The sequence below is a fragment of the Gadus chalcogrammus genome, chromosome 20 (assembly GCF_026213295.1).
Source record: "Gadus chalcogrammus isolate NIFS_2021 chromosome 20, NIFS_Gcha_1.0, whole genome shotgun sequence".
In the NCBI taxonomy this organism is placed as follows: domain Eukaryota; kingdom Metazoa; phylum Chordata; class Actinopteri; order Gadiformes; family Gadidae; genus Gadus; species Gadus chalcogrammus.
In genome coordinates, this window is record NC_079431.1 from 23,185,580 (window position 1) to 23,204,735 (window position 19,156).

The 19,156-nt window shown below is 46.8% G+C and overlaps 1 protein-coding gene across 1 annotated transcript in view; it reads right to left on the reverse strand.

Annotated features, from left to right (window-relative positions):
• pde1a (phosphodiesterase 1A, calmodulin-dependent) overlaps positions 1-19,156 on the reverse strand; it is a 49,962-nt gene that overhangs the window by 19,860 nt on the left and 10,946 nt on the right. The window contains exons 3-6 of the mRNA XM_056579310.1: positions 3,595-3,708; positions 3,279-3,461; positions 2,557-2,623; positions 2,360-2,476 (exon numbers count right to left, since the gene is read on the reverse strand). Coding sequence (XP_056435285.1) covers positions 2,360-2,476; positions 2,557-2,623; positions 3,279-3,461; positions 3,595-3,708 — 481 coding nt within the window. The remainder of the gene's footprint in view (positions 1-2,359; positions 2,477-2,556; positions 2,624-3,278; positions 3,462-3,594; positions 3,709-19,156) is intronic.

Here is a 19,156-nt window from a genome sequence, read left to right on the forward strand (position 1 = left end):
GTGTTACAGGCTCTCCCTCCCCCCACACATAAAACAGTCAGACACCATTACAACCTTCAAGTCACAACTCAAAACTCACCTGTTCAAACTCGCACACAACGTCTAACTGATCACTGTTTTGATTGTTTTTTTTTCTTTGTTTTATTTTGTTTTATTTATTTCTTATTGCTTACGTTTATTTATTTATTTATTTATTTTTTCCACAATGTCTTGTTTTTTTTAAAAAATGTATGATGACTATATGCTATGTAAGGTGACCTTGGGTGTCTTGAAAGGCGCCTCTAAATTAAATGTATTATTATTATTATTATTATTATTGCTTAAAGTTGTCAATGCATCGTTTTTCATTGATTTTGCGTTGGTCACTAATAGCGAGAGAGAGAGAGAGAGAGCGAGAGAGAGAGAGCGAGAGAGCGAGAGAGCGAGAGAGAGAGAGAGAGAGAGAGAGAGAGAGAGAGAGAGAGAGAGAGAGAGAGAGAGAGAGAGAGAGAGAAAAATGGTTGGATTGAACATTCATTCACCGTGACCGCGGTGCGGGCACTCCCGCGACTCCCGGCCGCCACGTCTCCCGTCGTGCCCCGTGAACGAATGAATAAATGGCCCAGGAACCACGGGCACCGCGGCCCGGGCAACGCGGACTCCACGAAAACAGATCGCACGCAGAGGCCTAATTAGGCCTATATATTTTGTATTTGAAATGCAACGGTCTTTTCGTGGAGACTACGCTCAGAGCAGCTGGAACTGAACAAGAGGAAGGAGGAAAACGGGCTATAAAACAATTATTTATTTATTTTCTTGCTATCGGCCATGTTTGATTATGTTGTGTTGGTTATTGAACTGTTAACCCGCGAACTTGGGTTATGTATATCAGCGTTACTATAGAGATCATGACTATAGCTGATGTAACGGGAGTCCGGGCGTGTGCAGGACCGAACCGCGCTGTATTATCACTGTTCCACTGCGCATAGACAGTAAAAAGTAGCTGAGACGGTAGAGGGGTTAGAAACCAATAAATGAAAATAGGCTATTTATTTCAGGTAGCCTATTTTTTCACCCAAAAAAAGAAAGAGAATTAAATTTTTTTTTTTATTTTTTTTTTAAACCAAAAATGGAATCACGTTCCCAGCGCCCCCCTAGGTTGTGCGAACGCCCCCCAGGGGCCCCGTTGATGTACCATGATGTACAGCCTCTATCTATCTGACTCTATGTACAGCCTCTATGTACTTGACTCTATGTACCTAACTCTATATACAGACTCTATATACAGCCTCTATGTACCTGACTCTATATACAGCCTCTATGTACAGCCTCTATGTATCTGACTATGTACAGCCTCTCTGAATGTGAGAAAAAGCTGAGTGCAGATGGAGAAGGACCGAGCTGTCAACCATCTACACATGAAAGAATTATCGTCCCTTCGTAAGAAATCATGAGCTGTCTACTTAGCTTATTATTACTGATTAAGCCAACAGGCAAAACCAGGTTTCTATTTAGGACTTTAGAGAAGCTTAATAATCTTCAAAACCATCAAAATCTTCTGCTGTGTTTAGCGTTGCCAGGATCAACGGTATCAGATCCAACATTATGCCTCCCTCCTTCTCTCAAACCTTCTGTTGGAGACTCCCTGTCTCAGTTTGGAAACAGCTGGATAAAGAGTCTAAACATCTCCCTGGCAGCTGGTTACATCCCAGACTACTCAAGATATATACTTAGCTAATATATAATGTAGAACACCCTTAGCCTCTTTATCCACTCAAACCGCTGTGTGGTGCACCCCAGGGAACAATACCCAGACCTATTCTGCTCTCCCTTATAGAACCTCTGGCAAGCTGCTTTTGGGGCGTCTCTTACCACTACCACACAGACATGTTCAGTTGTACCTGTCCTTTAAGCCAAGAAAAACATCCAACCTGATTAAGCGCCCCAATCTACATCTATACATCCATAGTCCATATTCCATAATGGCAAACCAAAAACAGTTACTGTGTTTGGCTCGGAACTTATTACCTGGAGGGTTTACCTCCACTCACTGCTCCCCTGAATCCCTAACCAGGAAATTTGGTACGTCCTTCAATCATGAACATAAACCTGTGAGCCACGTAAATAAGCTGCTCTAATCCTTCTACCGGATGATGCAATGGACACACTTTATAGACACTGTGAGTGTGTGTGTTTGTGGGTATAGAGTGTGTGTGGGGGGGTATAGAGTGTTTGAGTATAGTGTGTGTGTGTGTGTTTGTGTGTGTGTGTGTGTTTGTGCGTGTAGGTATAGGGTGAGTGTGTGTGTGTGTGGGTATAGAGTGTGTGTGTGTGTGTAGTGTGTGTGTGTGTGTGTGTGTGTGTGTGTGTGTGTGTTTACCCTGTATCTGTTGATAAGGTCATATCGGGTCAGGAGGTCGTAGGTCAGGAACTTGAGTGCGTGTTCTCCGGTCGCCTCTTGGAACACGAAGACATCAAAGGACCACTTGTCTATTTCCTGGAAAACAACCATTCACAAGCTGTCAACGCCACCAGCACTCCAGGTAGGCAAAAGCTATGATGTCACATCCTGTTTACCTTGAGAGAGGCGAGAGCGGCTGGAGGGTAGGTGAGACCAGCCATGTTGGATGTACGCCTGTAGATCCTTCAGACAGACAGAAAATATAATCTAAATCATATGTTCTATATATTATACATTATAGAGTATAGTACCAGCAGTGTTGGGTTCCTGGCTGTAGATTCTTTAAAGATCCCATTTAATGCTCTTTTAGGGTTAATAACATTCATTTGGAGGTACTTCTAGAATACGGTTACATGCCTGTCTGTAAACAATACAACTTATTATTCTCACACTGTATATTTCTGCAAAACCAATTTCAGCGTCTTTCAAAAACGTTCTGATTTGTATCATGTCGCTTAAAGGCCCCCCTCCCGAGTAGGCTGGGATTGATCAGCAAGCCCACTCGGTTGCGATTGGTCTAACGCGTGTGTGTCTGCAAATTCACCCCCCCTCCGAGAAGTTGTAAACCTTGCCGGGAGGAGGGACTTCTGCGACGCCCACGTCACACTATTACGGAAGTAAAGTTTGAGTGCAATCAAGCTGTTTCCCACACTTATTGAGGGGCATTCTTGGTGCTCGCAAATTATCCCCCTGGCTCAGACTTAGATTTTTCTAGTTTAGCAGACGTAAAACTTGTATGCATACGTCATATAACATAAGCGTCATAAGCAAAGGGGAAAGTCGAAAAAGCATGATATCACCCCTTTAAGGTGTTTTCAACTCTCCTCCTGTCCCTCACCTCTCCACGAAGATGCCAGCCTGCACGGCGTGGACGATGCTCCTGAACCGGGGCTTCTCCTCCGGCCGGCGCCGGGCCACGCCCAGTTTCCTGCTGAAGGTCGACGCCAGCCAATAGCGGACCTCGCTTGGCACCGACTCCGCCTGCAGCTCACTTAGCTCATCCTCAGTATCCAGCAGACGTCTGTGGGGGCACATACACACACGCACACACACACACGCGCACAAGCATACTCACACACACACACACTGTTGTCAACATGTGTAACCTTTGAGGGTCCTCTCTGCATTGGGGGTTGTATTTGTTCTGGGCCCACCTGCTCTCATCGACGTACACCGCCTCCAGGACAGAAGCAGCCAGCTCCAGGTTCCTTCTGAGCTCCGCCAGGTCCACCAGCCCCTCATCCATCTGGGCCAGCACCCCCCGGAGCCTGGACATCAAAGCACACCTTCAGGTCTAATGCTGTAACCATAGGGTCTAATGCTGTAGCTATATGGTATAATGCTGTAGCCATAAGGTCTAATGCTGTAGCTATATGGTATAATGCTGTAGCCATAGGGTATAATAATGTGAGGCCATATGGTCTAATGCTGTAGCCATAGGGTATAATGCTGTAGCCATAGGTTTAAATGCTGTAGCCATGGGGTCTAATGCTTTAGCCATAGGGTCTAATGCTGTAGCCATAGGGTCTAATGCTGTGAGGCCATAGGGTCTAATGCTGTAGCCATTGTGTCTAATGCTGTAGCCATAGGGTCTAATGCTGTAGCCATAGGGTCTAATGCTGTGAGGCCATGGGTTCTAATGCTGTGATGCCATATGGTCTAATGCTGTAGCCATAGGGTCTAATGCTGTGATGCCATAGGGTTTAATGCTGTAGCCATGGGGTCTAATGATGTAGCCATAGGGTCTAATGCTGTAGCCATAGGGTCTAATGCTGTAGACATAGGGTCTAATGCTGTGGCCATCGGGTCTAATACTGTGAGGCCATAGGGTCTAATGCTGTATAGGGTATAATGCTATGATGCCATAGGGTCTAATGATGTGAGGCCATAGGGTCTAATGCTGTAGCCATAGGGTCTAAGGCTGTAGCCATAGGGTCTAATGCTGTGAGGCCAGGTCTAATGGGGGGTGATGTCATACACATGTCATGATGTCAAAACTGACTTGCAGGCTGTGAAGAAGCTAACGCAGTCTTCTGCTACCCCTGCCTACTCTTCCACCCTGATGGCGGCAAGACAGACAGCACTGCTTGGGTATCGACTGGTGTGACAGATTGTTGCGGCCACATTGGCCTTTTAGTTGTCATTTTTTGTGTGCTACTCGTTTTGTCTGCCTTTGCTCTCATAGGCCTGGTCCCAAATGTTCCAGAATTGGAGTGTGCCAGCATACTGGGCGTGTCCCCGTGAACCGGATAAAAGTGGGCCTGGCTCCTTGAGACGCGGCGGGAGATTTGATTTGTGTTGTGCTCTATGAATGCCAAGATCAGTTTGATTCATGCTTTTCACGCAATTAAAACAAGAAATGTGGATCTTCGCGCAGTCTCCTGCCCCGTTTCTTTTTTACGTCTGAGCCGTGTAACACAGATTGAGATGAGATTTGCGGCTATTGGCAGGGTGAACATTGCCATTCAACTCCAACTCCAAGATAGTTTTACTGCACTCTCTTTGAAATGTTTTCAAGGTTGTGAAAGCTCTTGAACCTACAATCTGAACAAATACCAAGATGCTGTATTTTCAGCTGATTTTGTATTTCATTTGTGTGTGAAAAGACATCGTTTGTGCAATGTTAAGGAATGTAAAATGATTGTATTTCTATGTACCAATTTCATACCACTTATTTTGCTTTTGTAAGACAATATTTTCAAGGTCAGTCAATAAATACTTGACTTAATATGCTGCCCCTGTTTTTATGTTGTTGCCGGACATATCTTTTGTCCTGTTTAGCTATTTTACATCATACAACATTAGGTTCATGCAAATAATTATATTAGGGTTAAATGCTGTGAGGCTATAGGGTCTAATGCAGATGCCATAGGGTCTAATGCTCTAGCCATAAGGTCTAATGCTGTAGCAATAGGCTGTAATGCTGAAGCCATAGGGTCTAATGCTGTGAGGCCATAGGGTCTAAGGCTGAAGCCATAGGATCTAATGCTGTGAGGCCATAGGTTATAATGCTGTCAGGCCATAGGGTCTAATATTGTAGCCATAGGGTCTAATTCTGTGGCCATTGGGTCTAATACACTGAGGCCATAGGGTCTAATACTGTAGCCATCGGGTATTATGCTGTAAAACAGAGAGAGTTGTGACTTTGATGATCAACCTTTGCTTGCTCTTGCGATGTCGGTACCAGGAGTGCAGCTGAGGTAGTTGAGCTGAGCACTCAAGCTGGGGTGTGTGGTCTGACCAATGCTTGGAGGTAGGCAGGGGAAGTTCCATCAACCACCTTGTAGGTCAATACTATTATCTTGAACCTGATACAAGCTACTACAGGGAGCCAGTGGAGGTCCCGGAAAAGGGGGGTCACATGGGAGAATTTTGGTAGGTTGAACACGAGGCGTGCTGCAGTGTTCTGGATACGCTGCAAAGGTTTGATCGCGGAGGCAGGGAGTCCAGCCAGGAGCAAGTTGCAGTAGTCAAGGCATGAGATGACGAGCGCTTGAACCAGGAGCTGAGCTGCTTCCCTCGTGAGGGGCCCGGATCCTGCGGATGTTGTAGAGGGCAAATCTGCAGGATCGGGCCACCGCGGTGATGTTTGCAGTGCAGCATAACTGAATGTCCAGTACCACACCGAGGTTTCTTGCCATTGGTGATGGAGATACTGCAATGTCCTTGACAGTGACCAGTAAGTCCATGTGAGGGCAATCTTTCCCTGGCATTAGGAGCTCAGTCTTGAAGCTTAACCTCGGTTAAGCTTCAGGTGATGGGCGGTCGTCCAAGTGTTGACGTTTGCCAGACATTCTGAGATGCGTGTTGCAATCAGGGTGCTGTCAGAGGAGGGGAAAGAGAGGAATAACTGAGGGTCGTTACTCGTCAGCATAGCAGTGATAAGAGAAACTGTGTAATGTGATTACGGAGCTCAGGGATCTGGTATTTCGGGAGAACAGAAGGGGTCCCACTACAGAACCTTGAGGGAATCCAGTGTCGAGAGTGCACGGTCTGGACAAGGAGCCATTGCATGTGACCTGATAGGTGCGATTTGTCAGGTAGGACGTGAACCAGGATAGCGCAGAGTCAGGTGGCGAACGCCGCGGACAGGTCAAAGAGAATGAGAACTGATTAGAGGGACGAGGCTCTTGCAGCACTGAGTGACTCAGTCACTACGAGGAGAGCTGTCTCCGTGGAATGTGCGGTCTTGAAGCCAAGCAGCCAAGCAGATGGTTTTGTGAGAGATAGGAGGACAGTTGGTTAGAGAAGGCGCATTACAGTGTTTAACAATGGAATGAAAGAGATACTAGTAGTAGTACTCGATGTGTTCCCATGAAAACGATTTTTGGTAAGGTTTATTATAGTATAGGGACATGTCTGAGTGTATATATATCACGTCAAATATTACATTTTATGATATATACATCGGTGCGACTGGTATCTTCCCGCAACGCTGTCTATGACAGCAGCTCTGCCCAGTGATGGAGACTAGTTTCTGAGACTTAGGATTCAGTTCTGGACAACACATGCGCAGTTAAAGAATGCAGTTCTGAAAGATGCATGAGCAATTTTATCCCAAACATGGCATTAAGAAAGACAAAGCTTATGGAGTAATGCTACGTCAATTCTGACTGTATTGTTTAGTAAATATTGTTAAATCTATGAAATGCTTAGGGTTAGGGTTTGCTTGCTAGGTCAGCGCGCTGTAAGGATTGAGGTCAGTGTGAAAGACGGCCGCCCAAGAGCTTCATCTGAGATGACCACCACCTGCGAGGGTGGTGTCAGCGTAGTGCAGCCCAGGTGCTTCATCTGTGATGAACACCACCTGCAGGGGTTGGGGTCTATCAAAAGCCAAGAGATGGTGCAGCGTCCTCTTTTCTCCCTGGCCAGCCCATGGGCTAGGTACTTCAACCTCACCCGAGGCTGGCCCAGTCTCTCTCTCTTGTTCCTCTGTTTGGCTGTGTGTGGATTGGTAAGCTTGGTCCAGGCTTCAGCTCTCCTGTTCACCCTCCGCTTCCTCTGCTCAATGTACACGAATATTCACCCTTCACTTCCTCTGCTCAATCTACGCCAAGTGTTCATCTGCGTCTTCCCTTTCACTCATCTCCAGATAAGTGAGTTCTCGTTCAACGTCAGTTTAACTCTTGGCCGCTTAGTATCATCTACTTTCCCCCCCCCAAAGTATTTAGTCTGATGGCGTTTTCTATGTCCCCCAGTCCCACATCCTGGTTTCAGCCTGTTAATCTGACCTGTCCTGCAGGCCCCATCTATCAAGCCCAGACCTTGTGCAGGACGGCCAACTTAAGAGAGGCGTGTCATCAGCTAAAACAACAGTTGAAATGGAGATGCAGGTCTCCATAGCTGGTCTCACTAGATGGTCTCACCAGCTGGTCTCTCTAGCTGATCTCCCTAGCTGGCCTCACTAGCAGATCTCACTAGCTGGTCTCACTAGCTGGTCTCACTAGCTGGTCTCGTCTAGCTGGTCTCACTAGCTGGTCTCACTAGCTGGTCTCAATAGCTGGTCTCTCTATCTTGTCTCTTTAGCTGCTAATGGTCGTTCTCTAAGGAAGGTTCCTAACTGAGTGAAATGACCCAGAATTATTTAAGTGGAAGCCATGATAAATGGCTTCCCGCAATATAAGGCTACATGGCAGTGCTGTTGTCAGTTACGGACGTCACCGTGCTCCGAGTCCTGCTCAAGACAAACACAACCAGAGGCGGATTGGCCGTCGGGGCGATCGGGAGATTACCCGGTCGGCCGGCCGGCCAGCGAGGTCAGGTGGACCGGCACACAATTGTGAGCGGCCTGCGAAGTCAGTTGGACCGGCCCACAGTTGTGAGAGGCCGCGAGGCGTCTGCAAGCCGGTTTTATTCCCTGTCAAGACGCCGTGAAAATCCCCAAAATAAACAATATATGTCTCGAGAACATCCAACCAATGTATATATACCACTTGCTTACTCTCTATGTCTCATTCATGGTTTTTCTTTATATCGTTTTCTTTTTTACTTCATTTAATTCTTCATTATTCAGGCGTTACAGAACTTTCATGGCCATAAATAAATAATACGAACTACAGTTTACTTTAATTTTTTTGTTCTTGAATTGACGTAGAATGGAGCAAAGACTCCTGGGATTGGGAAATGCGTTTATCAAATAAACAGCTTGCAGGTCAAGTCCATTTTCGGAAATGTAGGGGGATATATGAGCGGCCCCACGTCTAATGGCATGACCCTAAAGACACGTCAGACAGAGAAGGGGAGCAAGTTTGTGGTTGCTTGCTTTTGCTTGTTGTGGCACTCATGGAAGGCAAGAAGAGAGAAGAGAAAGGAGGGGCTGAAAAGGCCAGAATAAAGAAGAAGCGGATGTTGGAGGGGGATGCATCTAAGTGCTCAAAAATAACAGATTTATTCCGAAGTCAGGCATTAACGAGTTGTGCAGGTGAATTGACGGAAAAACTGAGCCAGAGCTCCACCATTGACGTTATTGCTAGGCGGGAGCGGGAGCGTGTCTATGTTCCCCGGCTCCTATGTTCCCCGAGTCCTATGTTCCCCTCTTTGTATGAGACTGGGGAACACAGGACCCTTTTTAAAAAAAAAAAAGGGTCCTATGTTCCCCGCTTTTCCCAAAAAGGGGTCCTATGTTCCCCGATATGTATGTGACCGGGGAACATAGGACCCTTTTTCAAAAAAAGGGTTCTATGTTCCCCGGTCTGTTACTTTTTCTACCATTGCTGCCAAATTCCGGCCGAGATAACTACCATTGCATGTCTTTACCTTTTGTGGAAGAGGGAGAGACGTCGGAGAACCTGACGCAGTCTATTCACACGCCGGTAAACAAACCCCGAGAAGCCCAATCCCTACGACAGCTCCCCGCGCTATGGCCATCCGCACAGAGCTTTTGGCCGTGATATTATTATACAGTCATATTATATTATATACTATTATATAAAGATCTCCGGGAGTCGCAAACGGCAACAATCACTTTCTCCTCCATGCTGCAGTTCACCCCGGACTGCACTGCACTGAGTTGGCCGGTTGAACGCTGATTGGCTGTTACGTTACACATGTCACTCAGTGGCCACGCTGTTGAACGCCGATTGGCTGTCATCACGCGAATGTCGCGTCAAAGTTTCAATATTTTTAAAGATTGATAGATTGCGGGGAACATAGGACCCGGGGAACATAGGGATGACCCCGCGGGAGCTAGCACAAGCTGCTAGTCAAATGTGTATGTGCTGGCTGGTATATTTCAGACGAATTAATGACTTAACTGATCTTTCTCTTTTAATGGATGGAGAATATTGTGGCGACTCCTACCCCCTGGGGAGTCTGGGTAATGGGGTTTTCATAATGTTGTTTGGGGAAAAGGGGTTTTATTGTCTTTAGTTAACTTGTTTATGTTATTAGGTTAAGTGGGGTTAACGGGTTTGGGGTTCTTTATTGTTTGTGTGTTAATTGTGATGTGTAGTGTGATCGGGACCATTAGTGAGAGTGTTGTGTGTGTTGGTCAGGTGTGCCGTGTTTTCTGTTGTGTGTTTGAATAAAGGCAGCTCTCGGGGTCGTGCGGTGTATTGAGGCACGAGAGTTGCGCCGCCATTCCAACCTGGGCTCCCGTCTCGTCCTTCCCGCGCTGCTCGCCACATTGGTGTCAGAAGTGGAATGTGGCCTGCGCACGCGCAGAGGGATTTGAGCTTCGCGGTCGAGCCCATGGACAACAACGCACCCTGCGCTATGGGAGTGCAGCGCCCCCCTGTGGCCACGACCGGAAGGGCCGGAGAACCAGCAGCTGCCCACCACCCCCTGGTGGCAAGGACAGCGGTTAGGCTGCCGAAGTTCTCCGGCGTAACGCAGTTGGAGCCATACCTGGGCCAGTTCCGGCTGGCGGCGTGGCACAACGGCTGGGGTGCCGAGGAGGTGGTTGTCCACCTGGCTCTGGCGTTGGAGGGGACGGCAGCAAGGGTGCTGCTTGACCTGGACCAAGCGGACCAGCGAGACCTTCAGGCCCTGATCCGAGCACTGGGGAGGCGGTTGGGTGAACGGGTCTCCCGCAACGAGAGCAAGCAGTTGCTGGCTTCTCACCGCCGCAGGGAGGAGGAGAGCCTGGGCGTCTACGCTGCTGACGTCCAGCTCTTGACCCGACGCAGCTACCCGGAATTCTCCGCGGCTACACGGGAGGCCCTGGCGCTCCACGCTTTCCTGCGGGGACTGCAGCCGGAGAGTCTCGGGCAGCATGTCCGCCTCACCGCGCCCCAGACCTTCGATGCAGCTCTGGACAAGGCGGAACGGGCTGAGGTGGAGCTCTGCCGCCGTCCTGATGGTGCATCCGTCGACGCGGCTGGGCCAGCGGCCTCCCCCGGCACAAAGAACGTGGAGGTCAGGTCCAGGCAGCGGAAGGGCCTGGTCCGGACGGCCACCCTTGCCGCCACCGAGGCGGCTGAGGCTTCCCGTGCACTTTGGCGGCACGACAGGGCTGACCTTGAGCCGCAGCAGTGTCGGCAGCTTAGGCTGGTCAAGGACTGCGGGTGGACGGGGCAGCGTGCCACCCACCCTCGTCCCAGCCGCCGGCGTGGCCGTCGGAAGGCCAGATGTCGGAGGGCGGCGGAGGATGGGACGCCCGAACGGCGCTCCAGAGCCCCCCTACATCAGGACCTGGTGGGGTCCCCGAAAGAGGTGGTTCCCGACCACCACACCCCCAGGTCCTCTGCGGACAGTTGGAGACGGGCGTCCCAACCCGAGGGGAAGGCTGCACCGCAACGGGGCCACTACTGGCAGGGGCCAAGGCGGCGGCGCTGGCCCCCTGAACACTCGGGACTGTGCATTGGGTGTTGGGGTCGTCGGGACGTCTGACCCCTAAGGTGGGGGCTGTGTGGCGACTCCTACCCCCTGGGGAGTCTGGGTAATGGGGTTTTCATAATGTTGTTTGGGGAAAAGGGGTTTTATTGTCTTTAGATAACTTGTTTATGTTATTAGGTTAAGTGGGGTTAACGGGTTTGGGGTTCTTTATTGTTTGTGTGTTAATTGTGATGTGTAGTGTGATCGGAAAATCTACATGTTGTATTGTTATATTGTTTTGGTCTATATGAATTTAAGTTTTGTTGCTATTCTGTGTAATTTTATATAGTGTCTGCCTTCTGGGCTCCTTTTGGGTCATTTAAAGTGTAAACCGTCAAGGGTAGAGTGATGCATTTTTATTGCCTGCCCTTTCCTATGTTTCTTGTCATGTAAATCACCCTCCATGCAATCCTTTGATGTGTGGGCCTGTTTTCTCGACCCCCTGGCTAGCGCCAACCAAGCCAGGGGTTTAGATGACACGGCCGCTACCCCCTCCAATGGCATTCCCCACAGCTGCAGTTGTAAAGATAACCATCTGGTACACAAAGGCTTTTGGTATTGGGGGACCACCCCCTAATAAACCCAAACGAATAAGAACTCATTGATTAGAAGACTCAGTGGACTTTCCTCTAAGCGTGTCTTTAGTATATGAAGTAACACGCCGTGAGAGTTTCCATCTGAGGCCTCCGATTATTGTAATGTATGCCTGTTATGTTGTTTGTTGATGCATGTTGTGATGTATCTTTGTTCGTATTTTTATTACAAATATATGACCACTAATTGTCTACAAGTATCGTGTGCTTTTTTGCATCTAAAGATCTCATCTGTCTCAGACATAATATCTAATAGAGAAATTGTCACGACAGTTGGGGGCTCGTCCGGGATACCTAACCTGAAGATTCTACGAAATATCGCTCCAAAACAGGTCCGAGTCGGACTCGGTCCCAAAGCTCTACCCCGCCTCCAGGTGACTGTAACCAGACTAATGGGGTCGAGGAGAGAGTGCCTGTGGGGGATAAACTAGTGGTTCTTCAGTACGGTATCCAAAGGAAAAAAGAATTCGAGCAGGTGAGATCAAAATACTTGTTTAAGCTACAATAAATCCGTTACGAAAACGGTATATACTGTTTTGGGAACGTATATTCGAACAAATCGGCCACGATTCGAACTTTGTTATAGGAACATACGGTAAAGCAACTCCAGTAAAGTTCCGTCAATATATATATGGTATATATATGTAAAAGAAAGGGCAGGAGGGTCTGTCAAAACGGTAAAGGGAAACCCGTTAAGCGCTGTTGGGGTTATATATAAATAAATAATAATAATAGGCATTCATTAATAAATATATGTATATGTAGTAGTGTATATGTGTAGTAACAAGGAGGTTTCGGCGATATTAGATAATTTGTTAAATAATAACTAGTGTAAAAGTATCTAAAATATGGGGAACAAATCTGGAAAAACTGAGATAACGGGACCTGCGAAGGTGATGTTGGAGAAGCATGGTGAAGCGGCTCTGGAGGGTTTAAAATATTGGTGCAAACTGGGCTTTCCTGAAATGGGGAGTTTTAGCTTAAAACGATTACAGGAGTTAGAGAGACGATTGTTGGAATCAGAAATGAAAAAGAAAAGTTCCAAACTATGTTGGTGTGCGTTTTATTTGTGGGAAAGAGAGGGCCAGGATAGGAAAAAAAATCAGCCAGGGACAGAGAGCGTAGAGAGTGTAGGGATTTTTAATCTCAATGTCACCCGAGATATAGACCCGGACCTGGACTGCACCGACGGACCGCGTGCGAATTCCCCTTCTCCTCCTCCGTATGACAACGCCCATGAAGCCGTCTCATCGGACAATCTCTACCCTGACCTCAAAGATGAGGAGAAAGCACCCGATTGCAGCACGGCAGGAGATAGGCCTGCAACTCGTAGCCAGAGGAAAGCTCCACAGCAGGCGACGGCCACACCGACCAAGCGGGAGCCCGTCGCCAGCCGCTTGAGGAACCAGGGAATTGCGTTCTCCCAAACTCCTCAACATGGGGACGTGATGGATGGACAATTCCCCATGATCGAAGTACTGAACCCCCAGGATGGCAGTCCAGCATACATTTTCCGTGCATGGAGACCCAGTGACATTAAGGACATAGCGGAATGGCTCCCAGACCCATCTGTAGTGGGGGGGGCTGCCTTCGCCACAGCCCTTCAAGAGTTGGTCCAACAACACAAGGCCTCCATCAGCGAAGTTCGCCAACTCTGTACGTACAGACTGACCCTAAGGTGGGGTCGGATCCAAGGCGACATGCCCGGGAGGGACGAAGCGGATTTAATGCTCAATTGGGATCAAGGGTCCGTGTACCGCCGGCTGGTAGAGGGACTGTGTGAACGGGCAAGGGGGGCGTTCCCCATGGTTAGAGATTGGACCGCTATTCGAAAGATCAAACAAACAGAAGGCGAGACGGTGGCTGACTTGATGACCGCGTTGAAAAGGTGTTCAAGATCCACGGGGGAGTGCCTGTACCAACCGACCGGGTGGTTCAGACTCCGTACGAAGAAAATCTCACCGCGGCCTTCCTGGATGCGTTGGCCGACAAAATATCGGAATTCATAGAGACACACTGCATTGGGTGGCGTACCGCCAGACTTGATTTGATTATAAGTCACGCAACCCACGCAGAAAATCTCTTCATGAAGAAAGAAAAGTTCGAGAAGAATAGAAAAGAAGAAATAACCAAGAAGCTCCAGCTCGCCCAACTGGAGGCCCTGGAGAATCCTAAGCCAACCCGTCCCTACAAAGACCAAGGAACCGACCGGCCAGAAGAGAGAAAGTCCCGTGGAGTAATCAACCGGGACTGTTTGTATTGTGGCTCCAAGGATCATTGGTTAAAAGATTGTCCGATTAGAAATGAGGAAAGCGATGAAGCGGACTACTGGGAATCCGCACCTTCCCGTGAAGTGACTGTGAATCATCCAAGAGGCGGAGGTGAAGGGGGGATTTCGCATTGACGGGACGCGGGAGCAGACCAGGTCCAAGGAGCAGGTATGAGCACCATAACACATAACACAACCAACCAAATGATTGTTATATGGTTCTCACCAGCATTATGCGACCTGATCAGCTAAATTTAATATTAGATATGGTTATAATAAACAAAGGGCTATTGTAGACAGTGGATACTCGATTATTACAATCTATCACCACCAGTTTAATGGTCAACCATATCACACAACCATGACATGACTCCAACTGACCCTGACTAACCCCGACTGACCCCCCACTGACAACAGAAGTGTATTGCCTAATATTGAAAATGCAGATTTTTATATTATGATATTTTGTTAATGTTTTATGGCCAAAATGGCAACAAGGTGAATTAATGAACGTATGAGAGAGATTGGAAGAAGTATGTGTTATGGAAGGAGAAGAGATAGATGAGAACGTAAGGCAAGACAAGATAAGGAAAGGGGTGGGGAGAAAGATAACCCATCTGCATCAAGTTTTGTTCAAATAGATCCGGACCTGGACAACGCTCCTCCTCCTCCTGCTTTCAGCCCGACCAGTGGCCCAATACAGTGCAAATACCCCACGTCACAACTCCTCTGCATCAGACTTTATGAAGTTACAGACCATGGGAGGCCCACCTGAAGAGCTACGGACCGGTCTGCTGGACGACACAAGGAGACAGTCCAGCAGGACCAACAGCACCAGAGTGGTGGCCTCCATGGTGCCTGTGTAGCCACAAGGAAGTGGCCTGAACATTGAGACAAAGGAGGGTCTCAGAGACGGGAGAGACGTGGGGACAGGCACTTCAAAGGACAGCCCGTGATGCAAATGAGAGGCAGAAAGCAGAGAGAGAGAGGGGGAGGCGTGTCCAGGCGGATGGAGAGAAGAGCAGTGTCCAGGCGGATGTAAAGTATCGCACTAGACACAGCATACATATTACAAGAGAAATATCTAATGTGTAACTAGGACTGTGTATAAATTGTGTGATAATTTCTTACATCTGAAAGGTTTGAAAGTCGTCAGGAAAAGTGGTTTGAAGAAACATAGACAAGTAGAAAAGTTAAAGGTTAAAGAAATGTGTTAGACAGAGTTCAAATGTACGACAGCGGTAGAATTCATTAAGGCACAAAACGTTAAAATTGAACCCCAAAAAGCATAACCATGATGTATGCTACAATGTTTTTCAGAATTAAAGTAGAAGGTTTTTGGTGCGCTCGCAACAGCAAGCCATGCTTACAGGCCTGGGCTTTCCCTTATTATGGTAAATTGACGCATGGGAGAATCATGCGTCAAAAGGGGGGATGGGGAGCCCACAACAACAACCTTGGGTATACTAAAGCAAACCAAAGGAAATAATTACTAAAAAAAAAAATAATAATAATAATTAAACAAACCCCATGTAGGTCCCTCAGAGACATCATGAAGGACAATGGGAAAGAGAAGAGGAATACCGTTTAAATGTTGGGTTATACTGTGTGTTATTAATGCTGACTGGATTGACAATTAATGTTTAGAGTAGTAAACATTAAGTGCTTGCCAACTACTCATGTGTTTGTATCACGAAAGCAGCATTAAGGACACATCAAATAAGAATATTTTTGTTTAATGTTTTTAAAAGGTAGCCTTGTTTCTTTGTTTTGGTTTCTTTTCTGTTTTTTATTTTTATGACTTTTGAATATATGGAAACAGATGACTTGATTGTGATGTTAGGTGATTTTATGCTACCTTCTGTAAAAGCGAACGGTGGTATAAATAGTCTGAACAACCTCCTCTGATGGTCGGACATGATAGATTTTTGAATTTGTGATTATAAAATAATCAAAGGGGGGATCGTGATGGAAAATCTACATGTTGTATTGTTTTGGTCTATATGAATTTAAGTTTTGTTGCTATTCTGTGTAATTTTATATAGTGTCTGCCTTCTGGGCTCCTTTTGGGTCATTTAAAGTGTAAACCGTCAAGGGTAGAGTGATGCATTTTTATTGCCTGCCCTTTCCTATGTTTCTTGTCATGTAAATCACCCTCCATGCAATCCTTTGATGTGTGGGCCTGTTTTCTCGACCCCCTGGCTAGCGCCAACCAAGCCAGGGGTTTAGATGACACGGCCGCTACCCCCTCCAATGGCATTCCCCACAGCTGCAGTTGTAAAGATAACCATCTGGTACACAAAGGCTTTTGGTATTGGGGGACCACCCCCTAATAAACCCAAACGAATAAGAACTCATTGATTAGAAGACTCAGTGGACTTTCCTCTAAGCGTGTCTTTAGTATATGAAGTAACACGCCGTGAGAGTTTCCATCTGAGGCCTCAGATTATTGTAATGTATGCCTGTTATGTTGTTTGTTGATGCATGTTGTGATGTATCTTTGTTCGTATTTTTATTACAAATATATGACCACTAATAGTCTACAAGTATCGTGTGCTTTTTTGCATCTAAAGATCTCATCTGTCTCAGACGCAATATCTAATAGAGAAATTGTCACGACACGTGTTTTCTGTTGTGTGTTTGAATAAAGGCAGCTCTCGGGGTCGTGTGGTGTATTGAGGCACGAGAGTTGCGCCGCCATTCCAACCTGGGCTCCCGTCTCGTCCTTCCCGCGCTGCTCGCCACAATATGTTAACAGATTTGGAGCATGTAGTAGTAGTCGTGTCAACACTGGTATTACCGAGTATAAACGGTATAAACTGTGAAACTAGGTGAACCGCCATCTTCTCCGTCAACTTTCCTCTCACACTGGGTGACAGCGTCTTATAACGTTCTATATATAATAGTATAATATCATTTTATACATTATATCATAGATATATATATTAACTAGATGCCTCGTCCGCGCTGCTGGCCAATGGAGTCGAACGTCACCACTGGCGGCCATCTTACCACAGTAAGCTGCTCACCCATAACATTGTGTTGGTAGTGGTACACATACTTAAATAACCATAACTTGCAAAATTTTCAAACGATTTTCAAACGGTTTGGTTTGTTATAAACGTCAGAGATGTAGTTATGACACTGCATGCTTTGGATAGAATAATGAAAAATAGAATAATGTTCTAAAATAGGTACAATATCATAACCACGTTAATAACGTTTGTAATAAACCAAACCGTTTGTAAATCGGTTGGAAATTGAGCAAGTTATGGTTATTTAAAAAGTACATGTACCACTACCCACACAATGTTATGGGTGAGCAGCTTGCTGTGGTAAGATGGCCGCCTATGGTGACGTTCTAGACGCCACCGTAAGGCATCTAGTTAATATATATATCTATGCATAATATCACTGCCTAAAGCTCTGTGCGCCTCCGGATGGCTGTAGTGCGGGGATCACTACGGCCATCCGGAGTGCTTTTGTTTACCGGCGTTGCTATGGTTACCGGTCTTGTAAGAAAATGCGCTAATTCTCGGAGCGCCAATTCTCTTCCGCACAGAGCAGAACTGTGGCCTATTTTACACATTTTTATTTTCTTAATTATAATTACATCATTCATTTTTACAGATTTTTTTTTTTATTACTGACGGTGTTGCCGGTGTTGAGTAATCGGTGTTGGCCTCAACACCGTTAATACCGTGTACCACGGCGACCCCAACATGTGGGGGGGGGCCGGGGGCAGGGTCGGACCGGGGAGGATTCTCCCGGTGGCTATTAGTGCCCCACCCCGCCCCTGAACACAACCCAATATGAACTGCAAAGATCCTAAATCCTAGTGATCTCCCACTCATAAGCCTTTGCACAGAACCCAAACATAGTAGGCCTACTGCGAGCGGCCCCTGTGGTTCGCTGCAGCATGGCCTTGTCTTCTGGCTAAGACACGCTAAGGGAACTGGCATCCACCTGATATTCATCACAACCTCCTCAGCACAGCAGGGCTTTTCTTGCAAATGTGTTAAAAGCTTTTCATTGGTTTCACACATTTCTCACACCCTTTTCAAAACATTTAACACAGATCTCATAGAAAGACCCACAACGTTATGGGATTAAATCTGGTAAACAAGAGGAGGATATCTATTAACAGTTGATGGTGATTACTTGCATAACCATGAGACTCTTATCCACCTTTGTGAAAATCCTTTGCACAAGTCTTCAATCAGCAAATCAGTCCTCTTCCATCTAAAAAAGACACCACAGTGATGGGGATAGAGCCACAGTAAGGGGAGAAGATAGAGCACAAGTTTCAGATGGCGGGACAAAGGGATTTGAGAAAATGGAAGCAGGTAAGTCACAATGTTACTGAACACAACTGTGTCATTCAGCTTTACTGTCTTGCCCTGTTGGCAGAACTGTTACTTCTCCTCACTGCCTCGCACGGTAACACATGGACTGGGATGAGAACCTTGGCCTTCAGGAACCAGCGGGCTCAACTTCCTTCCAATTTTGACCACCTATAAGGTTCCTCTGGTTGCTTTTATGTTTATTATTTGAATTTATATAAAAACTATGACCATGTAAATGGTCATAGTAAATGGTGCAGACATCTAGCACAAAGGATGGTTCAACCAATAATTTTGATAGCAGCGGTTTGTATTTTGGTGTATATTTTGTAATGATTGATATCTAACTATTTATATCAATATATATAAACTATATAACTATGACCAAGACTAAAGAATTTTGCAAACACAGACTTCTGAACGGACAAAAAAGCTAAGGGGAATTTAACAAGGTACATTTTTTACGACGAATGTCGTAACCCTGGCAGCATACTGGAGTCTCAGAGAGGCCTCACCCTGACATCATACTGGTCTGAGTCTCAGAGAGGCCTCACCCTGGCATCATACTGGAGTCTCAGAGAGGCCTCACCCTGATGTCATACGGGAGTCTCAGAGAGGCCTCACCCTGACATCATACTGGAGTCTCAGAGAGGCCTCACCCTGATATCATACTGGAGTCTCAGAGAGGCCTCAGCCT